The 27837-nt window shown below is 45.2% G+C and overlaps 1 protein-coding gene across 2 annotated transcripts; it reads right to left on the bottom strand.

Moving 5' to 3' along the window:
* Window positions 1-27818, bottom strand: SLC35G2 (solute carrier family 35 member G2). 2 transcript variants are annotated; one of them, XM_075003882.1, is made up of 3 exons: window positions 27590-27818; window positions 10335-10594; window positions 1-1730 (listed from the first exon to the last, which is right to left on the bottom strand). In XM_075003882.1, exon 3 carries the CDS (start codon window positions 1705-1707, stop codon window positions 472-474), a length of 1236 nt encoding a protein of 411 aa, XP_074859983.1. In that variant the 5' UTR covers window positions 1708-1730; window positions 10335-10594; window positions 27590-27818; the 3' UTR covers window positions 1-471. The 2 variants fall into 2 exon arrangements, with proteins under 2 accessions (XP_074859983.1, XP_074859985.1); XM_075003884.1 differs by lacking the exon at window positions 27590-27818 and adding an exon at window positions 27203-27267.
* Between the last annotated feature and the right edge of the window lie 19 nt (window positions 27819-27837).

Genomic DNA, 27837 nt, shown 5'->3' with positions numbered 1-27837 from the left:
CCAAGTAACATATAATGTTACCATGGAAAATAAATTTCCTCCTTTCATGGCAAATATCAATATATGACTTTCTTGTTATAAAATATTCTACAGCCGCAATGCCTGGAATGACTAACAATAGTGAATCCTTCTGTTTCATTGTTATATTATACAAGGAGGGTTGGGACAGAAAGACTTCTATGACAGAATTCTCTATATGTATTGTTAGCAACTACTGCATACCAGCTGAGAATAAATCTAAGTTCACATACTGAAATATTTAAAATTATTTTACACATTTAGACAAATTAATTTCTGGTAGACCTCCACAGATTCCAAAATCATGTCATCAGGCATAATCTAACTCATTATTTCTGGACAAGAAAATTAGTCATCTCTCCATTCTACTTTACAACAGACATTGGTACACATATATTAATTTCACATGGTGGCACAGAAATTATTACCGTAAAGACTACAACAAATTGGCATTCATTTAATGGATGAATCCACTATCTCCTGATAATCTTGCCCTCCTAAATTCTTCCAGGACAGCTTATAGCATGCAAGGAAAACAACACTAATCATAATGATGGCCCCGCCAATGAGGTCATAAAGGCTAGGAAAGATGTGTAGCACAGCAAGCTGCAAAATCATAGCTGCCACAATTTCTAAATGTTGCACTGTGCTGACCAGAGCAGGGTGAAATTTATTCAAGGCATAATAGACCCCCAGGAAAGCCACAGTAGAACATGTACAGATGGCAATGAGATAGCTCCAGGTTTCTCCATCCAGTGGGATAATTGGCTCTTGAAGAAAAAACATGGTGGAGGCTCCCCACACAGTTCCAGTCCAACCAAAAGTAAATAATGCAGTCCACATACTGACTCTATCTTTGATTGACTTGTAGATGATCATGGAAAGAGCTGTGGTCAGACCTGCCATAACTGTCATGGTGTAGCCAAAGGCTTCTTTCCAGGCACCGAGCAAAGAGTCTTCTTCATTAACAATGTTGGGGAACATGACCAGGCAAACACCAAAGACACTGCTAAGAACAGTCAGTATGTCTATATAAGCCATTCGTTCATCTATTAGTAAAAAAGCCAAAATGGCACTAAAAACAGTGGTGGTGGCTCTCCACATAAGGGTACCATTGCTTGGGGGTACTATAGAGAAGGAGGTGTAAGCACAGGTAATGGAGATAACATTGCAGACGCCGTAAAAGAAGAGCTGCAGTCTGTACCCTTTTGGTCCAAAGGGGTCCTCATGGCAGTAACACACAACAACAACAGACAGCACTTGTATGACTGAACGAATGAAAATTAGTTCTAGAGATGGCACTTTGGAACGATCAGAAACAAGTCTAGTTATCAGAGCCACACAGCCATGAGCCAAGGCAGAGGCAAACAGCACTGCCCAAGTCTTTCTGGACTGAAATATGCTTCCTTCCATAAAATTCTGGTGTTGTCCAATATCACTGGCTTTAATTTCTTGGGCTGCCTGAGATTGGTTATCCATAGTCCCAAAGTAGGCTCTTCCTTTTCTTTTTCTGTCACTTAACAATCTTCTCTTTGGATCATCCTCTACAAAGCTTCCAATATCATCACTGGTTTCATCAGATCCATCTTCTCCAGGTTGGGGATAATGGGACGTATATTTCACTGTCACTGTGTTGGGATGGATTTTCACTCGTTTTTTGACTGGACATTGTTCAGAAGTATCATCCATTTTGTCAGAGAACTAGGTCTGGTCTTTGCAAACAAACAAACAAACAAACAGACTTATTTTCATGCACTCAACACTGTAAAATTCATTTGCATTGCAATCGTCTGATCATTTACAAATTATTGGCATGAACATAACCAAATTGCTTTAGTCTTCCATTAATTCTCTTTACCTTTATTTCACAATGGCTACGTGTACACTAGCCAAAAACTTCAAAATGGCCACGCAAATGGCCATTCTGAAGTTTACTAATGAAGTGCTGAAATACATATTCAGTGCCTCATTAGCATGCAGGCAGCCGTGGCACTTCGAAATTGACGCAGCTCGCTGCTGAGCGCCTCATCCAAACTGGGCTCCCTTTCAAAAGGACCCCACCTACTTCTAAGTCCCCTTATTCCCATCTGCTTATAGGAATAAGGGGACTTCGAAGTAGGCGGGGTCCTTTTGAAAGGGAGCCCAGTTTGGACGAGCCGCACAGCGGCAAGCCACATCAATTTTGAAGTGCTGCGGCCACCCGTATGCTAATGAGGCACTGAATATGTATTTCAGCACTTTATTAGTAAACTTTGAAATGGCCATTTGCATGGCCATTTCGAAGTTTTTAGCTAGTGTAGACATGGCCAATGGGAGTTGCTCAGTTCCTTTGAAAACCAGGACACTTTTATTTGAAGTGTCTAAATGTAACTTTAGGGCCTAAATTAAGGCATTCATGTTTGAAAATGATACCTATTATTGTTACATTGCTCCTTAAAAAGAGACATTCAAATTAATAACAACAGTTTTTATTACAATGAGAACTTCCTCACTTTGTCCCTCAGACGAACACGTACCAGATCTTTACCAAGCGTTCTTAAAACTAAAATACCCACCTGGGAAAGTGAGAAAACAGACTGACAGAGCCAAGAAGGTACCTAGAACTTACCTACTATGGAACAGGCCCAACAAGGAAAATAACAGAACCCCACTGGCTACCATCTGCACTCCTCGGCTAAATCCCCATCCCTGATAGTCTACAACCTATCCCAGAAAATGATCTCTCACTCTCACAGACCTTGGGAGACAAGTTAGTCCTTACCTACCGTCAGCCCACCAGTGTGAAGCAAATACTCACCAGAAGCCAAAACACCATACTGTGGAAACACTATCCCAGGAACCAATCCCATCAACAAACCCATTGGCAAAACTGCTCATCTATCCACACAAACACCACCATCACAGGACCTAATCACATCAGTGAAACCATTGGGGGCTCATCCACCTGCATATCTACTTATGTTATATATGCTACCATGTGCCTACAATGCCCATCTGCCATGTTTACTGGCCAAACTGGACAGTCTTTGTGCTAAAGAATAAATGGACACAAATCAGACATAAAAAAAAGTAAGATATGAGTGTTCAGTAGGAGAACATGTTACCCACCTGGACACTCAGTAACAGACTTAAAAGTTGCATTTGCAAATTTAACACAATTAAATTAAGACTGAATAAGGACTTAGAATGGTTCTCTGACTACAAAGGCAATTTTCCCTCTCTCTGTATTCACACTTCCCCATCAGCTGCTGGGAGTGAGCCACATCCACCCTGACAGAATTGGCCTTGTTAACGCTGGTCCTACACTTGAAAAGTAACTCTCTTCTTTTGATACACTAGTGTGTGTGTGTGTGTGTGTAATATATACATTTTTCCTACCCCTGTGATTTCCACTCCATGCATCTGACAAAGTGGTTTTTATCCACAAAAGCTTATGTCAAAATAAATCTGTTAGGCCATGGGTACACTAGCCCTTGCCTTTCAGAAGGGGCATGGTAATAAGCCACTTTGTCAGATGCTAACGAGGCGTTGCCATGAAAATATGGTGCCCCATTAGCATAATGGCAGATGTGCATGTTTCAAAAGTCTACTTTCAAACCGCATGCCACCAATGTAGACAGGGGCATTTTGAAAGGACGCCCTGGACTTCAAAAGCACCATCTTCCCAAAACCAAAAGGGAAGAAGGGGTTTTCAAAGTCCAGGAGTCCTTTCGAAAGGCTCCTGTCTACATGTTTCGAAAGCAGCACTTTTGAAACACATGCATCTGCCGTTATGCTAATGAGGCACTACATATTCATGGCAGTGGCTCATTAGCATCTGCCAAAGCGGCTTATTACCAGGACCCTTTTGAAAGGCAGGGGCCAGTGTAGTTACGACTTTAGCCTTCAAGTTGCCACAGGACTCCTTTTTGTTTTTGCGGATACAGACTAACACAGCAACCCCCTCTGAGACTTGTTGGATCAGTCAGTCATTCTTTCAATCACTAATGGATTTTCTTTTTTGCCAAGTGCTAAGGGGCAAAGAGAATTAGAAGTCAAAAATGAAATTTGGGTTAGAGAACACTAGGGATATTTTTGTCAATTCAGAGTGAAGCCACCCAGAGACAGGCAGATGATGTGACTGAACATTTCGGTGAACTAGACACATGGTCAAAAAAAGCATTAAAAATACCCTACAATCAATTTTCAAATTTTCAGAAGCAATTTTACATATTATTATTTGTCAAAACTGTTAACTATCAATTTGTTTTTCAAAGGAACTTAAAAAAAGCACCTTAAGAAAAGTCAGAAAAAGCATAGGCTGGGTCCACTCCTTGGCAGTGTAGAGGAGAAAAAGTGGATTTTGCCACTGTTATGAAATGAACAAGATATCCAGATTATATTCAGGTTGCCTAAAGTGAACATTACACATGTTCTCATTCTCTCTCATTGGGTGCCTCATTTTTCACTCAACCTCATTGAACTGTTACATGTATTGTATAAATAAGAAAATTAACAAGTTAATAAATTTTTAAAGCCTAAAGACATCATTTTGATTTCTATTAAATCTGGTTTCCTGGGTGTCACAGGCCAGAGAATTCCAACCAGTGATCCCCTTAGTGTAGGGAACATTTCTTTCTGTTAAATAACCCAATAACCCTTGTGTTCGCTAGAGCATATTTTTTTTACATTCACAGATTCCAAGACCTGAACAGACCAATGTGACCATCTATTCTATCCTCCTGAATAACATAGGCCAGAGAATTTCTCCATAACAATTCATGTAACAGGTCTTTTAGAAGAACACCTAATTTGATTTAAAAATGCTCAGTGATGGCGAATCCACCGTGATGCCTGGTAAATTCTTCCCATGGTTAATTACTCTCACTGTTAATTTACACCTTATTTTTAGTCTGAATAAGTCTCTATCTTCAAATTCCAGTCACTGGAGTGTGTTATAGCCTTCTCTGTTAGGCTGAAGAAACTATTAGTAAGTATTTGTTTCCCTGTGCAGGTATTTTAGATAAGGGTGGCAGGATATGATTGAAATTGTTAGCGGTCGGTAAATGTTGATTTCCCTTGACATATAGGAATAGACAAAGACATCCTTCTACAACAGTCTTAAATGCTCCCCCAGCTCCTCTTCACTAGATAGCTATTCAACTCTTCTGTTCCCTCCAGGCTCCTGTAAAGGAAGATATGGAGAGGCAAAGGGGCCTCCCTCTGAGCCTGAGATGGAAGCACTACTGCATTCTTCCTAGTGGGTGGAGCCAAGCCAGCTCCACCCTTCTGCATCAGAAACAGAGGGGAGGGACAGGGAGGATAAAAGGCAGGCCCTTCATCTTAGTTGTCCCAAAGCCAAGGAAGAAGGAAGACATCTCTAGCCCGCTGCAGGACTCTGGATCAGACCCCAAAGTATGTGGCATCCTGCCACCAGAGGAGGTTGAGAATGGGGAAAAACTTCTGGGACTCCTGTCTGCCACTTGCCCCAAGGAATTTGAGAACCTGCAGACTACAGAGCCACAACAATGGACTGTGGTAGGAAGTAGCCCACGGGAACCAGACATTAGTTAGTTTGTGTTGTTGCAGTATAAGTCAGCTTGTTTTAGCAGGTTTCCCACTGTTATCAATGGATGGAATTCCCCTGCCACTGTTAGAGCCCTGGGTTGGGATCTGAACCTCACCTTCCCCTGGCTGTAAGCTCCTTGACAGTGTCTGCTGTTTGCCTTTAGCCAGAATACTAAACTAAAGACTGCTTATTGCTCTGCCCTGCCCAGAGACTCAAGAGCTTAGATTAGGGATGTAAAATCCTGTTTAGTTGGTTAACCTGTTAAATGGTAGGTTTAATCAGTTAACCAATTAAGAGGGGCAGCTAGGGAGAATGCTCCCACTCAGCTGGGCTGGAACAGCCTAACCCACCCCCTCTCCGCTGCCCACAGTGTGCTGGGGACCAGGGCTGCTCTGGCTGGGCTGGAGTGCCCTCTGCCTGGGATGTGTCAGGGACCCAGGCTGCTTGGGCCTGTCTGGAGCTTCCCAGCACGGGCATGGGGTGCTCTGGTGTGGTTGGAACAACCCTCTGTCCGTAGCAGCCCCGGGAGTGCCAGGGGCAGGGATGCTCCAGCAGGGTGGAGCAGGCCTGCTCCCCACCACAACATGGGTGAGGGCACTCCAGCGTACCTGGAGCTCCCCTCCCCCAGCCACTGGAGATGGGGACTGCTCCAGCTGGGCTGCAGCATCCCTGCCCATGGCTGCCCCATGGGGCTGGAGCAAAACCCTGCTGTGATGCGGGGTGGTTGGGGGAGGCTGCTCCAGCACCTACTGGTTACCAGTTAAACATTAATGTCCCTAGCTTAGATTGCATCTACTGCCTGCCATGTCTAGCCTGGAGGGCTTGTAGCCCTGCTCCACCTCACACGTGAAAAGAGCAGCAAAGTCCCCCATGTAGCCTAAAGCAGCCGGAGAGAAGCAGTCAATCAGGGGCCAGGAGGGCCATATATAAGGAAGCAGTAGAGGCAGAGTAGGCAGTTGCTACCTGGTGCTTGAATAGGTAGACTGGCTGGAAGAGCAGCAGGACCATGGACAGGTCAGTGCAGGCAGGTTGAAACCAGCGAACCAAGCCTAGAATGTAGCCAAATTAGGCCAGTGTACTGTGATGGACCCTATTATTCTAGTTGAAGACTGAGACCAGGAATGTTTGCAGAAAGAATGCCAACCGAGGGTACTAAGATGGGCCCTTTCGGTCTGTTAAATGTGCTATGGCCCCCTACCAGAACATGAGAAAAAGCTAGAAACTGTTTGCCCTGGAAGCAGGGGACAGTGTATGTGACTCAGCCAGGGGGATAGTTCCTGAAGACCAAGAGAACCACGATCATCCATGCGGTGCTTGTGAGAGGTAGATGCCACCCTGTTGTAAGAACAGGAGAAAAGCAGGCTCACCTGACCAGAAAGTAGGTGCTACTGAGAGTTGGGTGCTGCCCTGTTCAAAAACTGAGTGATTGCAGGCATGTACTTGTAAGAGGTGGGTGCGATCCCGTTACACTACCTTTGCCAGAAGGCTTAAGCTAAAGACTTCTTATTGCTCTGTCCAGCCCAGAGGGTAAGGACCTAGACTGTGGCTACTGTCTGCCTTAGCCAGGAAGCTCAGGCTAGGGAATGCTGATTGGCTTTGGCTTATTGCCTGGTGCAAGAAGTCAGAATGGCCTCCCTCTGAGCCTGAGATGGAGGGACCACTACAGATGCATAGGGCTCAGTTCCTCTGCACGGAGAATGGAGCTAACTTAGCCCACATTTGACATCTCCACTCAACCAAAGTCAGCTGTGCTGGATGAAAGAATTGCTGGTGGTGCTTTTGGGGCAGATTGTCCGCATATACCATCACAATGCTCCCTTCTGGCCTGCAGCTCTGACTACAGGATCACTGCAAAAGGGGTTTCTACACAGGGTGCACTCAGACACCCTCTTTGAGTGAAGGTGTGTCATACTGTGTGTACCCATCTTTGTCTGAAGGGGTTATGTGCTTTTACTGTCCTGAGAAGACATGCCCAGCCTGAAGAAGCAGACCTGTACAATGGCACTGACAGTGGCACTTCCTGATTGAAGAGGTTAATATAAGTTTGGGCTTTCAGTAAAATGGGGCCCTGCTCCTGGAAAGGTGGCATGGGGCTTGCTCCCAGAGAAAAAGAGGAGGGCTGGCCCTTTGTGAATGGACTACAGGACTCACTCTGACACAGGGCAGGTTGCTAGGTTTGTATGACCAGCCCACTAAGAGGAGTTTGGCCAGGTAGGGGCTCCCAGCCAAAAGCAACTAATAGGGAACCCTTCCAGAATGAACAGCTTAAATTATCTGTGTTGTGGTTTTAGTGTCTATTGTAGTTGAAAGGGCTACCACTCTGTTAGAAATGCACCATAACATAACTGGTGTGTCACAAGTCTATTGTACAAACTGCAGAGAAGCCAGCCACCAGAAAGATACAACAGACCAGGTGAAATTAATACCCCATCTGCCCCTCTACCTCAGTGGCAAAGGTACTCCATCCACTGTATCAGTGTGTAAAAGTGGATAGCCTTTCTCACAACCCTCATGGATCATTTACAGCTTGTCCCAAAACTGATTTTCCATGCCAGACCTGTGTGGATAATTCCAGATGGCATCTCCCTGGTGTAGGCACTCCTGCCATGCCCACAGTCAGCTGACACCTCAACACAGTCTATCAGGCTTATTTGACATGTAGTGCCTCACACCTGCTTTGCACCTACCACAGATCTTGCCCATGTTGAGTACTATATACAAAAGAGGGTTTTAAATTATTTCAAAGGGATTGCACTATGATGGGACATACAAAGGTAGAGACAGTCTAAGATTACAAGGGTAGGCTGAGTGGGGAAAAAAAAGTTCTGTTGTCTAAAAATGGCAATTTCCCTACATATTCCTGCACCCAGTCTCTTCTGCCAGATGAAAGCCACACATTGGTCACCTTAAATATGAAGATGAAATTGTCAACAGTGACAAATGGAAGATTGTGTCTGGAGGGAAAAATAATGTGAATGGCATGATAGTCTAGCAGAAAGCCTCTCTCTGATTTTGCTATTGAAAAATCTTTTTGAGCAAGAATAACAAAACTATTTTAACAAAAGAAACATGAAGGGTCACTGGCAAACATTTTTGTTTAATTTTAGGAAGTAAAAAGGAATTAATTTCAAATAACAGATTCTTTAGAAAAACAACTTCTTTAGATTTTTTTACTTGATGAATTTAATAAAATATTTGATACAGTGATGTGTACCATATTAAAAATGATTTATCATCTTTTTAATCACATGTGGAATTTAATTTTGCCATTTTAAAGAACCAATTACTTTGTTTAGTTGGTCAGGTGAGTCATTTAAAATAACGTAATAGAAAAAAAAGCAAGATCAGAAAAGAAAACCACCTGATAAATACTCTCCAAAGAAATAGATCTTAAGCATTAAAGCATATTTTAAATAGTTAACTATTTCTAGAACATATTACAAACATTGAATATTAATATACAATTAATGGCTTTTATGGGGACTCTAGAAAATTATTGCATAATAATTCAATTAAATTAAGTGAATGTTCATGTTCTTAATTTGGAATATAAAATTTGGAATTTTACTGAGGCAATGAATTTTGTGGGGAAAAACAGGCAGATGTACAACTAGACTCAAATAATATTAATTCAAGTTTGTAAAACAATGTTAAACAAGTGGAATCTTACTTGTACTTTGGTGATTTGTAGGCACCTCGTTAGCCAAATTGAGATGGATTTAAGAATAGTCCAAACTTCATAATATAAAAATCTGTTGTGGAAAGTTGATTCTAACACTACGTTAGTAGCAGCACTGTGGACTTTTTTGTAAGATATTCTAAATGTTCACCCTCAAAGAAACCTGGATAATTGTCTCTTTTGTTTAAAAAAAAATCAGGATGCATGTGTTAAAATGTCCTTTTCCTTACAAGTGATAGAACTCATATTAAATGCATCAGCCTAAAATAATCTTTTTATAAGCGTTAAAATATCATTACGTTGCTTAAAATTCATAGTTTCTGACAGGGACAGAAACATTGTGTGTGGCTATACATAAGAAGAAACATATTAAAGTAAAACTATATGATCTTACTGACTCAGGAACTTTTCCAACCTGCTAATTAAAAATGTTACGTTGACAGAAACTCAGCCTCATTGTGAGATTATCTACAGCTTTCTGCCCCTGTACCCATTCTTCACACCAGTCTTAGGAGGGACACTTCCTTCCTTCATGAGCTCCTGGAATTAGCTGTATTTCTTTGAAGAGCAGGTTAGTAAATCCTAGAGCCTGGGAAAGAAATTAAAGGGCTTTGATCTCCCTATTCACCACAGAGCTAAAATGGAGAGGGCAGAGAAGGGGCATAAATGCAGCCCATACAGCCCTGAGAGCTGCTGAATAATGTCTATAGAGATTTCAGCACCTTGTACACACAGCAAGTGAGTTTAGTTATATTCTTTAATGATACATAAAGCAGCATTACCAGTCCTGGGCTTGATGTACCTTGGACTGCACTCTTACCTGTTTTGGCCTATATTTATGGAACCAGATCAACTAACGTCACTTTAAGAAGGCTCCCACTGAATCTACATCTGGTCTGAACAAATGACAGCCTCCCAGTCTGCTCCCTTGGAAAGCACAGTGACCATTAATAACAGAGGCAGGAGATTGTCACTTGCATGACTGGAGCCTGTAGACGAGCTGGGATGTCTGCATTATCATTCAACACACCAGTACGTGCCATAAGGAAAAGGGGTCGGGAGTGGGGGAGAGAAGAAATCTCAATTTACCTTTCTTAGAAGAAGCTGATCAAGTCCAAACAATGATGCCTTTAAACAATGAGGCGGCTACGCGATATTAAAGGAGAAGAAGATAGGAACTCTGCTCTCCAGAATGCTCTGCTCTCCCTTCCATCTTTCACACAATGCAAGAGCCCAGAAAACAGGACAGCGACATTAATCCCAGCAATCTTCAGCCTGGTGTACTCCAGAATAGGGTGTTCACAGAAGCACAAACATTGCTTCTCCTTTCTTCTCTCACTCTCTTCTCCCTGCAAAGAGAGGCATGGAGGAAAAGACAGAGCGACAGCAAAAGACTGAGGAGAGAGCGACAGACCAGGTGCAAATGAGCATGCCCAGTGAGCACACAGGCAGCTGACAATAGTATCAACATTCATTGTTATTTAGTGTATACAGTATTACTTGCAGTGGCTTTCCTTTTCTGGGATTTTAAATATCTTGTAATTGATATCCTACTTATTCTGATTAAGGAACAGGGTTCAGTCCAGGAGAAAAACAAAATAAAAATACAACTGAGTCTATCATCAGAAATCAAAACGTGTCTATTTCCAGGGTTGAAAAAATTGTGGTGTGCTGTTTTCCAATTACAAAGTCCATGTTTTTTTCAATAATAAATTGTATAGCATGCTTTGGCAGATACACAAGCAGCAAGATGCCCAGTGACAGCCTGTCATTTTTATCATTCCTGTTAGGTTTATGACAAGTCTGCTTGATAAACAAAATTTATATTGATATGTCAGACTTCTGTAAGACAGTTAGTACCCCACAACATTCAGATTAAAGAAATTAGCACAACAGAACCTCAATACAGTGCACATAAAAGGGATTAAAAACTGATAGATCAAAAATGAAATTGTTAAATAGGAATTGTTATTTATTTGGAATGTTTCTAGAGGAATCTTTTTTCAGACTAGGGCCCTTGAATATTATTGGTGCTTTGGAAGGAAATAGTAAAGTTTATAGATTATAGAGAGATGGATCTCATGGTGAATGATGAAGCCATCCAGAGAAATCAAGGTCACTGCAGGAGTGTGAGAGGAAGGCCCGGCAAGGCAGGGATTAAACAAGGCCTGTTAGCCCAATCAGCCCCATCACGGTTTGCCTGTGGCCAGTGTCAAGCCTAGAGGGGTATAAAGGGTGGGAAGCCAGCTCAGTTTGGGGCTGACCAGCTAAGAGGCAGGAGGCCCCAGGCCAGAGCTGCCACCTGGTTGGCCGCTGGAGGGCGCAGCCCAGGACCCTCCCCCAGGTACTGAGGGGAGTGGGGAGCCCCAGGCCCCAGGGAACCCCACTCCTGCCAAAGGGGGAACTGGATTCTTAGGGCCATGCCCCAGACTCAATCCACAGACTCTTGGATGGGGGCTGAGGACCCACCCAACAGGCCATCTGGTCCCAGAGGGGAACCGCTCACAGTCACTTTGCAAACCCATGTGGGGATGGGGGGAAACAACAACTATGTGTTTTAATAATCCACATGCAAGCTCATGAATCTAGCAAGAAAGACAGGACAGCATATTTACAGGAGTGGGGAGAGGGAGTTGTATACTGGAAAGCAGTTAATTTTGTAAGAATCTGGTGTCCTGTTGAAAAGAAACAGAATATGACCACTCAGTGCAATGTCGTGGACTAATGGGGAGAATGTGATCCTTGGATGAATGGAGGGGAATACCAGAGGAATAGGAAGGTGATATAACCCCCCTAAACAGCAGGGGTGAAGCCATTACTGGAATACTATGCCCATTTTCCTTGCTCCCTATTCAGAAAGAACAATCTGAATTATCAAAGGCCTGTCCTCAGAGTGAGTCTGAATTAACTCAATCTGTTTACCTGATTGAAGCAATGGTTTACAGATGACTTGACTGTGATCTATAAGCACCTTTATGGGGAGAGGGCTCTTTAATGTAGCAGAAAATAACTTAACCAGAATCTAGTCAGTGGCTTTACGATGAAGCCAGACAAATTCAAACCTGAAATAAGATACACATTAACAATGAGGGTAACTAATCTTGAGAGCAGTATTTCCCAATTTTGTTAGCTGCAGAACCCCTAATAAGAGTCTTGTGTACGGAGCTGAAAAAGCAGCCCACAAATAAGTAAGGATAATAATAAAAAAATGCTAAACAAGGTCATGAGCTCAACATTTAGTTTAGCTGCATGTATTTCAAATAAAAAATCACATTTAATGTGCACAAAAAGCAAAGCTCATATGCATTATGTTGGCCATTTTCAATCGGAAAAACAGTTTTTCTCCTTGGCAAATTCTTTTTATATTTGGATTAGTACTGGAAAGTTGGATTCACATATCTGGTGTGGCATTCAGTTGATTCTGTATTTCGTTTTTGTTGCCGTGTAATTCAAGAACCCAGTTTTGCACAAGTATGTGCTGGTGACGAACTGCATGTCTTGACAAAGCCGAATATTCTTGACATAAACTGCCCCAGAATGATCCATGCTCCCCGAGAGAGAGTACGGAGATTTATGGTCATACATAACAGGCGACTGCAACACTGACTGACTGTGCATGCAGTGCTGAGTAGTGAAATCATCAGCTGCACTCTTTGGCTAAGCGGGCATTACACAGGGACATTTATTGTGGCAAACATACAGGAAAATTCTTTTAAATAAAACTAAAAAAATACTTAAATATTTATTTTTAAATCATAACATGTTATTGTAATGGAATTTTCTTGCAGAACCCTTATTTTCACTTCGCGGAACCCTTGAGTTCCGTGGGACACCATTTGGGAAACACTGGTTTCGAACATGTCACAGAGGAATGTGATGTATTCATCACTTGAAATCTTTACTTGGAGATTGGATGTCTTTTAACAAAAATGTAGTAATAGCTCAACTAGAAGTTATGGGCTGATTCCTTGGATCTGAGTGAATTTCTCTGGCCTGTGCTGTGTAAGAGAGACTGCATTATAGTAACAATTCCTTTAGGCCTTAATATCTATTAATTTAGTAATTCTATAGAAGAGCTGATATATACCACATATATCCTTCTACACTACAGCCTTATGACAAACTGCAGAATCAGGAAGTCAGTGTGAGCTGCCAAGTGCTCAGTGTTTAGAAAAGCAAAATGATGAATCTCATGTTGTCAATTAATTCATATAGCTTGGGATTTGAGGCAACATCAGGATAAAACAGGTCTGTGACAAAACTTGTACTCTAGTTTCATGCATCCAGTGATTCTTGACATATTATTTGCCTGAGAGGCTCACAGCAGCCCTTGGTTTAGACGATAGCTTGCTGTTTGGTGAGCTACTCTCATCAGTCGGCCAGCATTGGGAAAAGAGAGGAGACCAAATTCCATAGTCTCTACTGCAATGATTTGAGCAGGACAAACCCTTCCACCAATGTCAGTCCTCCTCCTGTGCTGGATAGAGAATGAAGGGGAGTCTGGTCCTTCCCTCTACTCAGGTCTCCATAGCAGGGACCCTTTGGTAGGAGCTGCCTGTACAGTCTTCCCCTGCCTTACGTGGGTAATTCGCTTCTGAAAAACCCCTCTTAGGGTGAATTCTCGTAAGTCGAAAATATAATTACCATTAATTTCAATGTGAAAAAATTTTATGCGTTCCCGAGCCCCAAAATTTACACCCATTTATGCTAAAACACTACCAAATCCCATTAAAATGAACACAATTACTTCAGTAGTTAACATTAGGTATCATAGCACAACCTAACAAGGCATTTTCCCTTAATTAATTACTCTATAATATGGCTGTTTACCTGCTTTCGGGGGGCTGTCCCAGGTGCAGAGACAGGGCTGCAAGGGGAATGGAAATCGAAGAGCACCTGCCAGGGGGGTGCAAAGCCGGGTAGCTGCCCATGGCTGCAGGAGCAGGGCTGGTGCAAGGGGGTGGGCAGGGCAGAGCAGGGCATGGGGAGGCACCCCATCCTGAGCGCAGCTTAGGTTAAGCAGGGAGGGGGCAGTGCTGGGAGCTGTCCGCCTGGGGAGCCAGACAGGCACAGGGGGCCACTGGCTGGCGAGGGGCGATGCCTTGCTCATGCGGGGCTGCATGGCAGAGAGGCCAAGGCGGCAGTGGCGGGTGAGCCAGGTGCTAAATGGGATGGAACGCCGCAGGTGGTGAGCAGTACCCGAGGCACAGCGGTGCAGGGCGGGTGGCGGCGGCTCCCTAGCCGCCTGGGGGGGGCAAGCAGCAGCGGCGGGGCGGGGATGGGCTGCGTGCCCAGCATCCATGTCTCGCAGAGTGGTGTGATCCACTGCCGGGACTCGGACAAGTCTACCTTCCCGCACCAGACTGCTGACCTCTCGCAGGGCGCCACTGCCCCCCTGCACGGCCTCTTCATCAAGACCAACGCAGCCAACTCCATCCCCTCGGTGCTTGCCTACCAGAGCCACCAGCCTCCGCCCGGCCCTGGCCCGCACCACCAGGAGCACAGGGAGCCTGTGGCCGCTGACCAAGCAGGGACACGCCACTGCTGCAGTGCTAAGGCAGAGACCCAGACCAGCCACAGCCGTGTCAAGGTGAAGGCGGGGGCGGGCCGAGGTGCCTGGGGCAGCAGCTCCACGGATGGGGGCTGTCCCCTCCTCTCCCAGCTCCGGAGGTGGGTGCCCACTGCGGATGGCTGGGGGCTCCGGGAAACCGCCGCCAGGAGCTGTGGAGAGATGCGCTGGGCAGGCAGCAGCTGCAGACAGCCGCTGCTTGGAGCTGTAGCCTTTCTCCCGCTGCAGGGTGGCTGCGTCCTGCTGAGATGTGCAAAATCCAAATCAGTCCTCATAAATGCGAAGAAATGCCTCATAAGCCGAAGTAGAGGTATTAAATGAAACTCCTCATAAAGTCGAATTCTTGTAACCCAAATGGGCGTATCTCGGGGTATGACTGTAATATCTCAAGTCTCAGCTGCCTGACAGCCATTATTTCCTGTGCCACTTCCCCATAGCATTCCCCACTACCCTCCCTACTCCAGACTCTTCCTTCTGGGACCTGCTTGCACTTCCACCTCTCAGAGTCTACACAACTAGTAGTTTCATCAATTCCTTATGCTCAATGAGCCACCAGAAGAGGAGCCTGTTTAGAACTAGTTTCCACTGATTCTTCATTGGGTCCAGGCATCCTGATTAGCCTGGCTCCCTTTCGAGCTTCCTAAATGGTGCCAGATGTTTTAATTGACCAGATTGCCCATACTGATTCTAGTAAGTTCTTGCTGGTTCTGGATGAGCCCTTCCTAGTTTATGCTGGGAATAGGGAGCTATTTAATCTAATATATTTCCCTTCTATCACTTCTGTAGTCCTCTGGCCTGACCCTCTCATAGGTCTTAACAGGAACATGAAGACCACTTAAAGAAAAGAACTGCAGCTCACTCCTAGGTAGTCATGTGTTCCTGTAGGCAAGCAAGACATTGTCCAATTCCTTCTGATTAAAGTAGATGCTTTAGTTCTTCAGGCATGCTTAAGTATCATCATAAAGCAGTCTTCTAATTAATTTGTCACAGGTGTTTGGGAGTAGAACATATATACTAAATTCTATTTGAAGCTCTGAAATTCTTTAGAACAGAATGGAGGTCCGTTATCACTCACCCACTGTAATAATAAATCAAGTTGGCTAAACAAGGCACAGAGACTCAGATTTCCAATATTTTGTCTGGGTATCAGACTTAACAGTGAGATTCACTGACATGGTGCTCAACTGTCCGATTTTTTTTATGAAAGCTTTGGAATATCTGTCCAGTATTTATTAAAGATTTCAAAGTGGTTTTTGTAATCACGTTGCTTAGTCCAGTTCACTTTGAGCTCAAGACAAAGTTTGCCAAATAATGGTGGATACGTTCCTTCAAGGCCATCCTTGTGCACACACAGTAAAATGACTGACCATCTAATTGAACATGAAGTATTCCTTTCGCGAATAACTTCCTTCACCATCCCTGGAGATGATGCTGTAAACTGGGATGGCAGTATGAAGCAACCCATTGCTACCATATGATGTCCTCATTGTCTGTCCACCATTCCTGGGCTACCTCATCCAGCACGTCCACAGGGTGCAGAATTGGTGTGGCCATCTGATTTGCGAGCTACCATCACTCCTTGACAAAGGATCTAGGACCACTGTCACCCGTTGCTGAGAAACATATGGAAGTTAGTCCATGAGGAGATAAGGACAATGATAGTCCTACGAGTTGTAGAGGAATCCCAGAGCAAGTGAAGGAGCCCATTATTTTAGTAATCAAAGTATGCAAGTTAATGAGGTTTTGCATTGTCTTCTGGAGGTTGCTAACTGAGATGCCTGCCTTGTGCTTCATGTAGGTGAGCTACTAGAAAGGCTGGGGAATGCCGAATACATATCCATTCTAGGTCTGACTTGACAAAAGGGTATTGGCATAGTCTCTGAGCAAGGTTATCCAGGGAGAACACAGCCTTATCCGTACTCTATGGGCTCTACCAGTTAGTGACCATACCATTCAGCCTGCATGGAGCCTCAGTTACCTTCCAGCACCTAATGGATTGCCTCTGCTGGCAACTATGACATTATTGGATTCTGATGTGAATATGCAAACCTTGTTATAACCACTGTTGTATGTTTGTACCAAATTATGTGCCAAGTGGGCCAACTGATCTGTCTACAGAAAGCTGATATTCACTGATTCTGTTTATAGTGCTAATACGCGTGTATAATTTTTAAACTTGAAGTTATGAGTATTGGCTATTTACTTGTATTTTAAATGTTTGCTTCTGGGAAACCTCAACTGGAAGTTTGGCTGACCTGTTGTGAAAGGGTTACTAGTTAAGTGAATAGCAGTACCTCACTGACAGTGCACCTCAAGTGGTGCCACTTTACAGCTGAAGAACTTTGTTGTCAAGGTTCAGACCAGCATGTAATCAATGGCTGCTATGCAGTCATGCATGGGCAGTTGACTTGCTCATGGGATAAACTCTTTCTGGGGCTTACTTTCATACAAGGAGAACAATGGAATTCCCTCCACTTGGGCAAGGTCAAAAGAGGGTTCTGGGGGTTCTTGCACCTTTGTCTTCACTTCAGCTCATCACGTCTGGAGCTCTCTCTCTCTTGGCAGGCACTCAATAAATGGGTATGACATCTTTATGTCATCCTCCTATTTGTGACTGTTGATGGCTGATCAGGCCAATTCTTCAGCTGCATATCTCATCACAGAAGGAGCAGGTGTTGGAAGGGCACTTGGCAGTTTTTGATGCTCTTTTCTTCTTCTCCGCCATTCCTCACCCGTACTGTGCCAGGACCTCTTAAACTGCACGATCCACTCACGTGGACAGTCTTGGGCAAGTCTCTCCCAAGTGACCGCACCAATGGTCACTTTTTCATGTCTGTCTTCAGCATGTACTTAAATTGCTTCTGCTGGCCACTAACGCTCCTCCGTCCTTCCTCCAACTCAGAAAACAGAATCTGTTTTGGGAGACACTGATCAGACATCTGAACCATGTGACCAGTCCAACTAAGTTGTTGGTGAATGATAATGGCTTCAACACCGGTCATGTTCGACTCTTTCAGGACTCTAGTGTTTGTACACCTATCCTCCCAAGAGCTATTTAGCATTCTCCTAAGGCAGCATTGATTATATTGTTCAAGTGCCTTCAAATTATACTTGTATGTTGTCTAGGTTTCACATGTATACAGTAGTTTTGGAACAACTACTGCACAGTATACAAGGAGCTTTGTTTTGGGGCAGATGTCCTGGTTCTCGAAGACCCTTTGTCTCAGGCAGGCAAAAGCACAGCTTGCATGGCTCAGATGATGCTGGATTTCTGCATCAATGTTGACTGGAGCAGAAAGATGACTTCCAAGGTATGGGAAGTGCTCCACATTTCTGAGGAGCATCTTTGCTATGAATTGAGCCCAAAGGACTGAGGACCCATTTAACAAAGAATGTATTCCAGAGACTTAAAAAACAGCACATTAATCCATCTCTGCTACAAGACTGCACCAAGAACTCTGCATTAGTGTATGTAATATATATATTTCTAACAATTTTACTGTCATCCTTTCCTTCTTTCTTGTTTATTTATAAAACCTTAGATTAGAAATGACTGGCACAGCATGGTCTTTGGGGTAAGATCTGAGTTATACATTGACATGGGAATCTGGTTGGTCCTTGGGATTGTGAGAACCTGTTTGGATATAATGAAATTGATTTTCATAACCTCTCATCGGTATAATGAGTGGTAGTGGCTGTGGCACAGGAGAAGCAGGAGTGTCTGAAGAGATTGCTTGTGTGACTTCTTGCTAGCTAGTGTGGTGAACAGAAATGCTTTTTGTGACTGGTTTGATGTGCCTTATAGTAGATGACCCCCAGTTTTAGGTTGTAAGTAGCCCTGTCTCAAAGCAATTTTCCCTGATTTAACCCTTTCAGTGGTGCCTACATACACAATATATGCTTGTAAGCAATTGTCACAGAGGAGAGTTGAAGCTCTGCAGTTTTATCAAGGAATAATTTAATTTACCAAGATTTCTTAATTTTTATGTCTTTGGTATATAACATATTTAACAGACTACCAAGGATGCACTTAACTTGAAGGCACTTGGAACAGTATAGTTACTATTTTTTTAAATTAATTGGTCCAAAAGGGAGAAATGTAGAATATTAAAAGCAACTACTTGTGCTCAATCTCTTTGGCTGATTTGTCTAGACTTATAAAGAAATTAAAGTCTAAAATGTGTCTGAGGCCTCACTAGAGTGTAGACATAAAAAAAGCATAGGTTATTTTGCTATTTGTATTAAAGAACGTAAGGGGAAATACAATCTCTGAAAAGAAATCTCACCATTTCTTATCCTTCTGTGGAATGGTAGAGAATCCTTTCTACACTGGTAGTCTAGGCATGAGGTGCACTTAGCCTCTCAGACTTTAAGGTCAGAAGGGATCACCGTGATCATCTTGTCCAGTGGTTCCCAAACTTTTTGGCATCATGCACCCACTTTGATTTTTGAGAAACCCTTGTGCCCCCCACCTCTTCTTTACCATCATCCAACACCCTTTTAACAAAAAAATTAATTTGTAATTTAAAATAAACACAAACATTTAATATAAAATGTTATTTAAAATTAAAAATAAGGAAAATAGTTTTTCTTGTTCCTTTGTGGGTGCCTGGTGCAGCCCCCGCTGGACACCTGCCTGAGCCCTGTGTCAGCCACCAAAGCTGCCAGCGCCAGCTGCCCACCTGCACGAGCCCCATGCTGCTGGGGCCAGCTGCCCACCCACCAGCCACCTGAGCCCTGCACTGCTGAGGCCAACCATCCAGCCACCAGCCTGAGCCGCCCAAGCCCTGCAATGCTGGGCCCAGCCCCCCAAGTCCCACGAGGCCCCCCAGCCAAGCCCCTTCCCAAGTGAGGCACCCCCAGCCCCATCCAACCCGAGCCTTCTCCTCCTCCTCCTCCCCTCCCCAACCCACACTCACTCAACTTTGCAGGAAGTAATTAACTCCACATGGGTCTTCGCCGACTGCCTGGTTTTTATAGTGTCTGCACTGGGTTGCCCACATAAAAGGGCAGGGGCTGAGATCCAGAAGCAAAGGCTGGCTTTTTCTTTGGGTGCGGGGAATGAAGGGGGGCTGGATTGCATCGTGCCCCCCATGGAATTTTTTCACAGACCTCCAGGAGGGCATGCTCCACAGTTTGGGAAACTATGACCTAGTCTGACCTCCTGCACGTTGAGACCACAGAGCCTCACCTACTCCTTCCTGTAACAGACCCCCTAATAGCTGTCTGAATTAATGATGTCCTCAAGTCATGGGTTTAAAGATTTCAAGTTACAGAAAATCCATCATTTACACTACTTTAAATCTGCAAGTGTCCTGTGCCCCATGCTGCACAAGAAAGTGAAAAACTCCCAAGGTCTTTGCCAAATCCAATCAGACTTGGGGGTAAATTCCATCCCAAACCTAAACAGAGTGGTCATTTGAACACTGAACATGGGCGAAGTGGGTGCTCGGATTTCAGCTTTACTTTCTCTCTGCTGTTTCCATCAGTATCCATTAGATGGGGCCTGTGCTCAACTATTTTCTATTATACTCTTCCTAAAAGAGGCTTTATTGGTTGAATTTAAGGATTCTACGTTCTGGAGTATATTAGAAGCAAGAGGAAGACGAAGGACAGGATAGGTCCACTGTTCAGTGAGGAGGTAGAAACAATATCAGGAAACTTGGAAATGGCAGATGTGCTTAATGACTTGTGTCTTGGTCTTCACCGAGAAGTCTGACGCAAAAATGCCTAACATGGTGAATGCTAGTGGGAAGGGGGTAGGTTTAGAGGATAAAATTATAAAAGAACAAGTTAAAAATTATTTAGAGAAATCAGATGTCTGCAAATCATCAGGGCCTGATGAAAGGCATCTTAGAATACTCAAAGTGCTGATAGAGGAGGTATTGGAACCTTTAGCTATGAACTTTAAAAAGTCCTGGAACTTGGGAGAAATTCCAGAAGGCTGGAAAAAGGCAAATATAATGTCCATCTATAAAAAGGGAAAAAAGAACAACTCATGAAACTACAGACCAGTCAGTTTAACTTCTGTGCAGGGAAAGATCATGGAGCAAGTAATTAAGGAATTAATCTGTAAAACTCTGGAAGAAAGGTAACAGCCAGCATGGATTTGTGACGAACAAATCATGTCAGACCAACTGTTAGCTTTCTTTGATAGGATAACAAGTCTTGTGGATAAGGGAGAAGTGGTGGATGTGGTACACCTGGACTTTAGTAATGCATTTGATATGGTCTTGCATAATGTTTTTATCAATAAACTAAGAAAATACAACTTAGATGGGGTTACTATAAGATGGGTGGAGAAGAGAAGAGAAGAGACTGGACCTCCTTGAGGAGGACAACTTTGTGAGAGTGGTTCTTGAAAAGGGATAGAGAAGGGAGTTGGACAGATTGAAACAAACTGAAAGGTGTATCCCAGTTCTACTGCTCTTCCAACCCATTGATTTGTGGTAACATGGATTCAAGCATGTATATATCGTATGGACTTTTGGAAAACACACGGGCAGGAGAAGCTGGTGTAAGCAAAACCGATAAACTGCCATCAATATGGCAGACTGCTTAGCAGTTCCGGACTGCCTAGCAACAGTTTCAGAAGAGCACAGATGTAGTCTCCTCCTGCCTTTCTTCATGGACTGGTCCAAGGACTGGACTGGGGATATGATAGAGGAATATAAAATTATGAGTGGTGTGGAAAAAGTGAACAAGAAAAAATATTTACTTGTTCCCTTAATATCAGAACTAGAGAATACTCAAATGAAATTAATGGGCAGCAGGTTTAAAACAAATAAAAGGATTTTCTTCTTCACACAGCCAACTTATGGAACTCCTTGCCAGAGGAAGCTGTGAAGGCTAGGACTATAACAGCGTTTAAAAAAACAGAGCTAGCTAAATCCAGCCTGTAAGTATGGCCTATGTTCTTTTTCCCTAGACATACACATTTTCATTAGGTATTAAAAATATATACTGTTTGCTTGTGCTCAGTTTACCACATGATAGCGTTCAGAATCATTGAGCTATCCTCTTCATAATGTACCACTTCCCCAAAATATGTGTTATCAGCAATCATCAATTATTTTAGGTTTCTTCACAGGTTATAGCATAGGACCAAGAACAAATGTTACGGGATGCCCCTATAAACACTCTAGCTCAATGGCCATTCCTCATTTACATTTTGGCTGTGTCTACACTACAAAAATAACTTCTAAGTTGCTTACTTTGAAGTGCAACTTTGAAATCGAGCGTCTACACACACCCTACTTCAAAGTTGAACTTCAAAGTAGGACACTTACTCCATTCCCGGGAACGGAGTAAGAACTTCGCAATTGAGCTCCCTACTTTGAAGTTAACTTCGAAGTAAGGGAAAATGCATGTAGACTCTCTGATCGATAGTTCGAAGTAGTGCCTAACTTCACAGTTAGTTCCTAGTGACACTACACATATACATATCTAGAAATTTTAATTTACACCTACCTGGAGATTTATTAGAAATTGGCAACAATTTTCTGAGGAGTCCATCTGCACTGGTCATACTTCATCCCTCACAGCTCCTATGTGCTGACTACCTGGTTTGGCTACCACTAACAGTGAGCATTTATGTGCCAATTGGACTAAATATGTCATCCATGCAACAGTCTCCTTGTACACATGCTTTTGAAGGTTTTTAATTATATGCTCACATACTATTTAACCACAGGGCTTCTATTATAAAAAAATGTAAAAAGCATATTAGTCTAATGAATAAGTTTCCAGTGTTTTCTTTACAGTAGACCCTTGACTTGTGTGTGAATTATGTTGTTGGGAAACCAGGCATAATTAAAATTTTGTGCAAGTTGCAGTGGGGGCAGGGCCACCAGCTCCACCCCCAGGTAGCCACCAGGGTCCAGGAATCCCCGGGTTAAGGGAGCTAGTGGAGCCAAGCACTCTGACAGCTCCAGCCACAGGCAACTGCTGGGGTCGGAGTGGAAATCCCTGGCAGCAAAGCAGCTGTGAGTCGGATAGGTGGTGCAGCGCTCTGCTGCCAGCTCCCCCCAGTTGGGGAAGCCAGGCACAGCAGCTACAGCCCCCAGAGAACTGCTGGGTTCTAGGGAAGCCCCAGCAGCAAAGGGGCTGAGACCCAGCCAAGTACAGCTCCTTTGCTGCTGGGGATTCCCCCAGCCAGTGGTTCCCTGGGTCTGGAGCCACAGAGTGCTGCATCAGGCCAGCTCCTTTCCCCCATTACCCAGGAATTCCTTGGCCCTGGTGACGACTCCCTGGGGCTGGAGGTGGTGGAGTGCTGTGCTCCACCAGCTCCCATCCTCCTTAATGCCTGGGGATACCCTGGCCCCAGCAGCTCCCTGTGGTTGGAGCTGCTGCTGGGGTCCCCCTCAACTTGTGTTAAAGTGAGAAACGCGCAAGTTGAATTGACATATTTCACGGGTCTACTGTACTTAAAATTATAAAAACAGATCTTTTGTTTTGCGGAGACTTTATAGTCCACAGGATTGAAATTCCTCTGTTGAGAAGGTATTAAGGCAATTTTCCTTGCATGCCAGCACTCCCAATATAAGTAGACCACTCATAGGGCGTGTTTATACAGCAAACGAAAACCTGCCCGCTGACTCAAGTTTGTGTATGTCAGGTTGCAGGGCTGTTTCACTGCTGTGGTCCGAGCTTTGTAAGGAGCTCAGACTACCAAGTCCTGGAGCCTGAAGTCTACTAGCCAATGTTTTTTCTTTGCTGTGCAGATGTTCCATAGGGTGCTTAGAGGCTTGGCTGCATCCCCCACAAATGCGATGACCAGCAGAACTGGCTGGGCAGTAGCAAGGGGATATGTTGCACTCTCTAAAAGGATATAGTAAAGTGCAAGTTAAGAATGGAGTTTTGTAACTGAGTCAAAGATCCTTCTTGGGTGTCTTCCTGAGGTAATGCAACCATGTGCTGCACTTCCTGACACCTCACCTAGGGCAACTAAAAATGTCCCAGTCTAGAGCAACTGACAAGTGTGGAGGGGAAATGGCCTTCTCTTTTTAAGTTATCTAGGTGACTCGTCAGTCATAGTATGTAGGCCAGAAATAATTACCAGATCATTTAGTTCAAACTCCTGCACACTATAGGATATTTAACAGCACCCAGCCACTGCCTCACCAAATTCAACCACCAGAATTAGACCAAAGTATTATAGCTTTCAGGAGACTAAACTACTCTGTGCCACAAGCAGAGAACAGAAAGGAATGAGGTGTACCAATGCCCAAAGCCCCTGCAGTGATAGGCAACTGATGCCACAAAACACATCCAGAAGATCCTAGATGTGACCCACACTCCTTGCTGATGACTTCCTTGCCCCACCCCCATGATGGCTGCCAATCTGAGCTGAGAGAAAATTCATTCCCAACGCTGACCATACGTATCAGTTAGCCCCTAAGCATGTGAACTATGCCATCACTGACTGCGGCCATTGCTGATGCTTCGAAGGAAGGAGGAAAACGCACCCCCCCCACTCCCACAACTGCCAAATTACACTGGAGGAAAAATTCTTTTCTGATCCCAACACATGGCCAGTTGAAGCCTTGAAGCATAACACTTCAGGACTGTAATATGTAAACACGAGAAGATTCCCAGGACTGACAAGCCCCCTACCACTGCAGGCAACTTCATCATCTATTTGAGTAGAATTGCACCGAGCTCTGTCTTAAAACTAGGCTGCTTGCACCTACAACTCCTATTGCAATGCTGTTCCTTAACCTCATCCCTCAGAAGGCAAGAAACCTTGTAATGTGCAGCCTCATTTTAATTGCTAGTTTATACCCATTTGTTCTGGAGCCAACATTGTCCTTTAACTTAAATAGGTTTTCTTCCTTCCTGACATTTATAGCCTCCCCCCACAAATGTATTTATAGAGAACATGTTCCTTTTTGACTTGCATTTTGCTAGGTTAAACAAGCCAAATCCTTTTAGTCTCCTATTGGAAAAATGTCTCTCCTGTCCTCTGAACATCCAAGTAGCTCTTCTCTGCATCTGTAAGTTTCAGTAAGTTTTTCTTGAACATGGGTGACCATACTTGTACAGAGCAGCCCATATGAGGGCTTACTAGTGGCTTCTACAGTTGCATTACTGTTTCTCTAGTTCTTCTGGAAGTACCTTAACTCATATCCTAGGAGTCTACCTGCTTTTTTTGCAGCTGCATCACATTTGTGCCTTAGTTATCCTGACTGAGAAACACTCCTAAGTCTTGCTCTCTTTCTCTGTCACTTTCAATTGATTAGCCCTGGGTTATATCAGAAATTCTTGTTATTAGTCCTGCTCCTGTGATAACATCCACTCACATAATATGGGGTTGAGCTGAGAAAAGGTATACTCAGTGGATACCAGAGACATCTGAAAAGAATAGTCAGTGAAATAAGTGAGACAATTCACATCTAAAAGCATGCCAGACCATGAGTGTTGCTGGACGAGTGTGCCAGATGAGAGAGGCTCAACCTGTATTACACTTTTAACTGGAAGCTCATGTTCAGATGATCATTCACTGTGATGCTTGTATGTCTTCCAGAGTCAATGCTTCACAGGACAAAGTTCCCCAATCTATGAATAAGAGCTTATGTTCTTTGTTCCCACATTTTTACATGTAGCTGTATAGTTTGGGGCTGCTTGACATACTCCCTAACCCTTAGATTTTATATTGGGGAAGGAAAGGCAGGGCATCATACATTCTGTTTGGACTTTCCGCATAACAGAAGCGGAATACAAATACAGCTGCAGCTAGTTTCAAATGACAGGACGAGGTCTAGCAATTTTCTGCATCTCATCCCTAGATCAATTCAGCTCTATGCAGCACAGTGAGAATGCATGAAAATGAATGCTACAACAGAATTGCAGTGGCCACAACATGCTCTTTTTTGGGTCAAGGATAGGTAGTTTGGTTTCGTTCCATGGCTTGTTGTCTGCTACAAGCAATGCTAATGGTGTATGTAAGACATTACCTTAACTCTGCATTTGGTTTTCAGAAACTCAAGTTAATTCTGGAATTGTTCAGGTACTGTTAAACAACCCTGACTCTGTGTTAATGAGTTTATATGTGTCTAGTGCAAGTAGTAGCTCATTCTGGTGCCACACTAGCATGATACTTGACTAAATACTATAATTTTCCCTTTCTGTCCAAAAAGGACAATGTCTGTCTTAAAAAATGGAAGCCAATCCCAGAGCCTAGTGAGAAACTGTGGCCTTGGCAGTAGCCCGACCACACATCCACAGCACGGAAGGAGTTAAGTCTGCATTGCTGGACTGGGAAATCAGTCTTTCTTCCTATACTAGCACCTGCACTGAAGTAGATGTCACTGCATGAGTTAAATTTGGTTTGTATTTTAAATCTTCCCCCACCATACAACCCCTATAAAGGCTAGGAGCACAGCTTTTTTATGAAAGTTAAATTCTGACTCATCGCATGGCCGAGGTAAAGCCCAAGGCACATGTGTTTTGTGCCTCAATTCTGCCAAAGGAAATAACTCAGCTCCACTGAAGGAGACCAGGTGGGCCTGTGGCATCTCATTCTGAAGCTCTACACAACCTGTGGTGACAGATATTTCATTCTGGGGTCACTAGTGGCTGTGGGAGAGAACCAATATTATCTGCTATTCCAGTTGCTTAGCAGCACAGGATGGCATGCCAGAATCCGTTCACACCAGGCTACCAGCACTACACGGTACAGGGCGTGGAGCATCCAAGTGCCATCCCTAGGCAGAACAGGACTCCAGAGTCCCAAGGGCGGGCGCAACACAAAGGGACCAGGAGCGCCAAACTCGCTTCCTCCACCAGGCGCTATTCCGTCCTTCACTCAGCCGAGCCCAACTCCGCGGGCCTCAGCCTGCTGCGGCGCCACAGGGAAGGGCGTTAATAGAACGCGGTCTGAAGGCGCCAACCGTCCTTCGCCTCAGCCCCGCGCCCGCGGCTCGACCCCGCCCCGCTTGGCCGAGCCCGGAGCAGGACCCGCCCTGGCACTAAGGTCCCAGCGGGCGGGGCAAAGAGAAAACGAGCCGCAGGGACCTCGAACCCCGCCCACCACTAACAAACCATGACGCCAGACGCTCACCCTGACAACATACGGGCGCTCCTCGCGCCGGGGACGCGAGGGCACAGACCGCGCTGCGCATGTTCACGGTTTTCGCGCGAAAGCGGCTTGCGACGCCCCGCCCCCAGGAGCGCGCTCAGACGGAGGCGGGGCCGAGCGGCGAATTCGGGAGGAGTAGTGGCGGCGCGCGGCCGGCAAGGGGCGCTCGGGCTCCGGCGCGCGGCGGCGGCTGCGCCATTGGCGGGTCGGAAATGCCGCCAGATGGCGGTTTAGGATTGCGGCTCTGCTGAGCGCGGCCCCCGCGAACGCCGCCGCCCCGGTCCCGGCCCGACTCCGGCCCGTACCCACCTAGACCCCGCGCGCCAGTGGTAGCGCAGGTTCCGGGGGTGCTGCCTGGCTCGAGGTGAGCGGGACATTGGGGAGGGGGGGAAGCTCTGAGGCGCCGATCCAAGATGGAGGCGCGGGGGGCGGGGGCAGCGGGTTGGGGCCGCTCGCTCGGTCTCCGCGGCGGCTGGGCCGAGAGCTGGAGCTGGCGCTGCCCGTGTGGGGAGGGGAGGGGAGAGGAGAGGAGGCGGGGCGGCGCGGCGCGGCTCCTGCCGGAGCAGCGGGTCCCCCGGGCGGGGCGATCGCCGCCATCTCATTGTCCCCGGCGGAGCTGCCGCGGGTTCCGGGCTGGCAAAGCGGCCTCTCCTGCCTCCGGGCCTGGGCCTTAGTGGCGGCGCGGGGCTAATGTACCCCTGTCCTGCGCTGGGCGAGGCCCGCCGTTTCCTCAGCAACCCTCGGCGCTGCGACGTGCTGCGGGTGGCGGGAGCGCGAGAAGGGTTGGCGGGTCCCTCTTCGGAGAGGCGGTGGGGGCGGCCGCCGGGTCAGCGGCTCTGTCATGAGGGAGATACGATGCTGTGGTGTGAGGGTGCGGGGGGAGCGCGAGTGGGCTTGGTGGCTCTGTGACCTGGTGCGGGCCTGAAGAGTGTGTGTGGGGTGTG

This window comes from Carettochelys insculpta, chromosome 10 (genome assembly GCF_033958435.1).
Source record: "Carettochelys insculpta isolate YL-2023 chromosome 10, ASM3395843v1, whole genome shotgun sequence".
Taxonomy (NCBI): Eukaryota; Metazoa; Chordata; order Testudines; family Carettochelyidae; genus Carettochelys; species Carettochelys insculpta.
The sequence above is the reverse complement of the archived record's forward strand: the minus strand, read 5'-3'. Positions and strand labels throughout refer to the sequence as shown.

Excerpts from the sequence above, each read along its gene's own strand:
- SLC35G2 (XM_075003882.1), bottom strand. The coding sequence starts at position 1,707 with ATGGATGATACTTCTGAACAATGTCCAGTCAAAAAACGAGTGAAAATC.